Below are 1,553 nucleotides of genomic sequence, written 5' to 3'. Positions count from 1 at the left end.
ATATGGGACCCTCAAATCCGAAATCATGCATGACCCCAAGATCATGCAGATAACAAGGTTTATTCAATTCATGAGCATTCGGATCCTATGAAGTCATCGACGGAAGGGAATCCACCGCAGTCTTTCCAAACACAATCTCTATCGTGAAGGATAATCCAAGTGCCTAAGTAACAAGAACAGCCGGCGCTATCGAGTAATTGAAGGGAGAAGAGACTCCGCTATCAGCGGTTCATCGCCGCGAGAGCATGAAATTTGACAGCCTCCGGTAGCGTAGATGCGCATCGAGGTAATAAACTCTCCTTCCCGGGTAGGGGAACGTTCTGACCTCCACGCGGGTAAATACCACAGTAGCTGTCCTGGAGCTTCACGCCGAGGACGGACATTCCTCCACGAATCTAGGCATTCTTTCGACGGAACTGCAGTTTTCGGAAGTTTTGGCAGGTGAGTCTAATAAATAATGTGAGGATTGCTCACTAGCTGTTATCCTTACCTCTCCTGCCGCAACGACGCCGCTCGTGCGAGAGGCGGTGTGGGTTCGATCCCTGCTGCCGGAAAAGTATTCCTGTCGGAAGCGCAAGTACTCGGCCTTGATCCTCCTGGGTACATTTGCTCTATGGATCCGTCCTCGGAAGCAATGTGAATAACAGTACCCGGGACGTTAGACCTTGGCTGTCTGTATCAGCCCGAGGAAGTTGAGTGAGTGAGGGCAGCCGTCTGAACACGGGAACTTCCAAGTACCGGTCTCAGCTCATCGTTCGCTGTGGGGCGAACGAATATCCATCCATGTTCCGGAGGATTTCTTTTCATTTCCCCTCCTCAGGCGGATGGTGAAGTCCATCGAATCAATCACGAGAACCAATCATCATCGTTGTCGGAGCAGGATCCGCGGGTCGTGAGCGGTTGAGGGGCGAGGCAATTCTCGGCCGATCATGAACGAGAATTCTCGTACTCGTAACCAGGAGGATCCCGCTTGTCCTGGGGGGAGTCTCGAGGGACGAGTACTCCCAGCACGGAATGAGTGGAGATCGTCGGTTTTTTCCGCATCCGGTGCACATCGGTGGCTCTCCAAGCTCTCCATTCCCCTGGAGCAATTCACGATCCATCCCGATCGCATCCGCTTCGCTGTGTACAGCAGTCTTTACGGTTGGCAGAACTACCGCCAGGGGGCGATCTACTGTTACGCTCTCGTATTCCTCTCAATGTTTGCCACTACAAAACATTCGCTGGGCAATTGCAGCTCCGTTCGAATCCCGTGACAATCCAAATGGATACCGTTAACGCAGATATCATCATCGTAGGCGATTCGCATACAGGCAAGACGAAGTGAGTTCAGTACCCGAAATACAGTGACTATGGTGTTCATATCTACATAGAGCGCGCAAACTCGAGACCAATGATTCATGATATTAGAATCCTCCATGGAATCGATTGAACTGTATGTTATTCGAACATCTATCCGAGCTCCCACTGTCATCATCTGTGTTGTCTGAGACTCGGAGGGAGCTCCACTGTTCTCCCTCGCTTGTGAGAAGACAAACATTCCTTTCCATTCT

General features: G+C 51.1%; 1 protein-coding gene across 1 annotated transcript in view; it reads left to right on the top strand.

Annotated features, from left to right (window-relative positions):
• The first annotated feature begins 1,195 nt into the window (after positions 1–1,195).
• LOC114828091 (ras-related protein Rab-4A-like) overlaps positions 1,196–1,553 on the top strand; it is a 1,450-nt gene continuing 1,092 nt past the window's right edge. Inside the window, exon 1 of the mRNA XM_029110856.1 lies at positions 1,196–1,323. Coding sequence (XP_028966689.1) covers positions 1,265–1,323 — 59 coding nt within the window. The 5' untranslated portion in view covers positions 1,196–1,264. The remainder of the gene's footprint in view (positions 1,324–1,553) is intronic.

The sequence above is a fragment of the Galendromus occidentalis genome, unplaced genomic scaffold (genome assembly GCF_000255335.2).
Source record: "Galendromus occidentalis unplaced genomic scaffold, Mocc_1.1 scf7180000077121, whole genome shotgun sequence".
Classification (NCBI taxonomy): Eukaryota; Metazoa; Arthropoda; class Arachnida; order Mesostigmata; family Phytoseiidae; genus Galendromus; species Galendromus occidentalis.
This window is presented reverse-complemented; position numbering and strand designations above follow the sequence as displayed.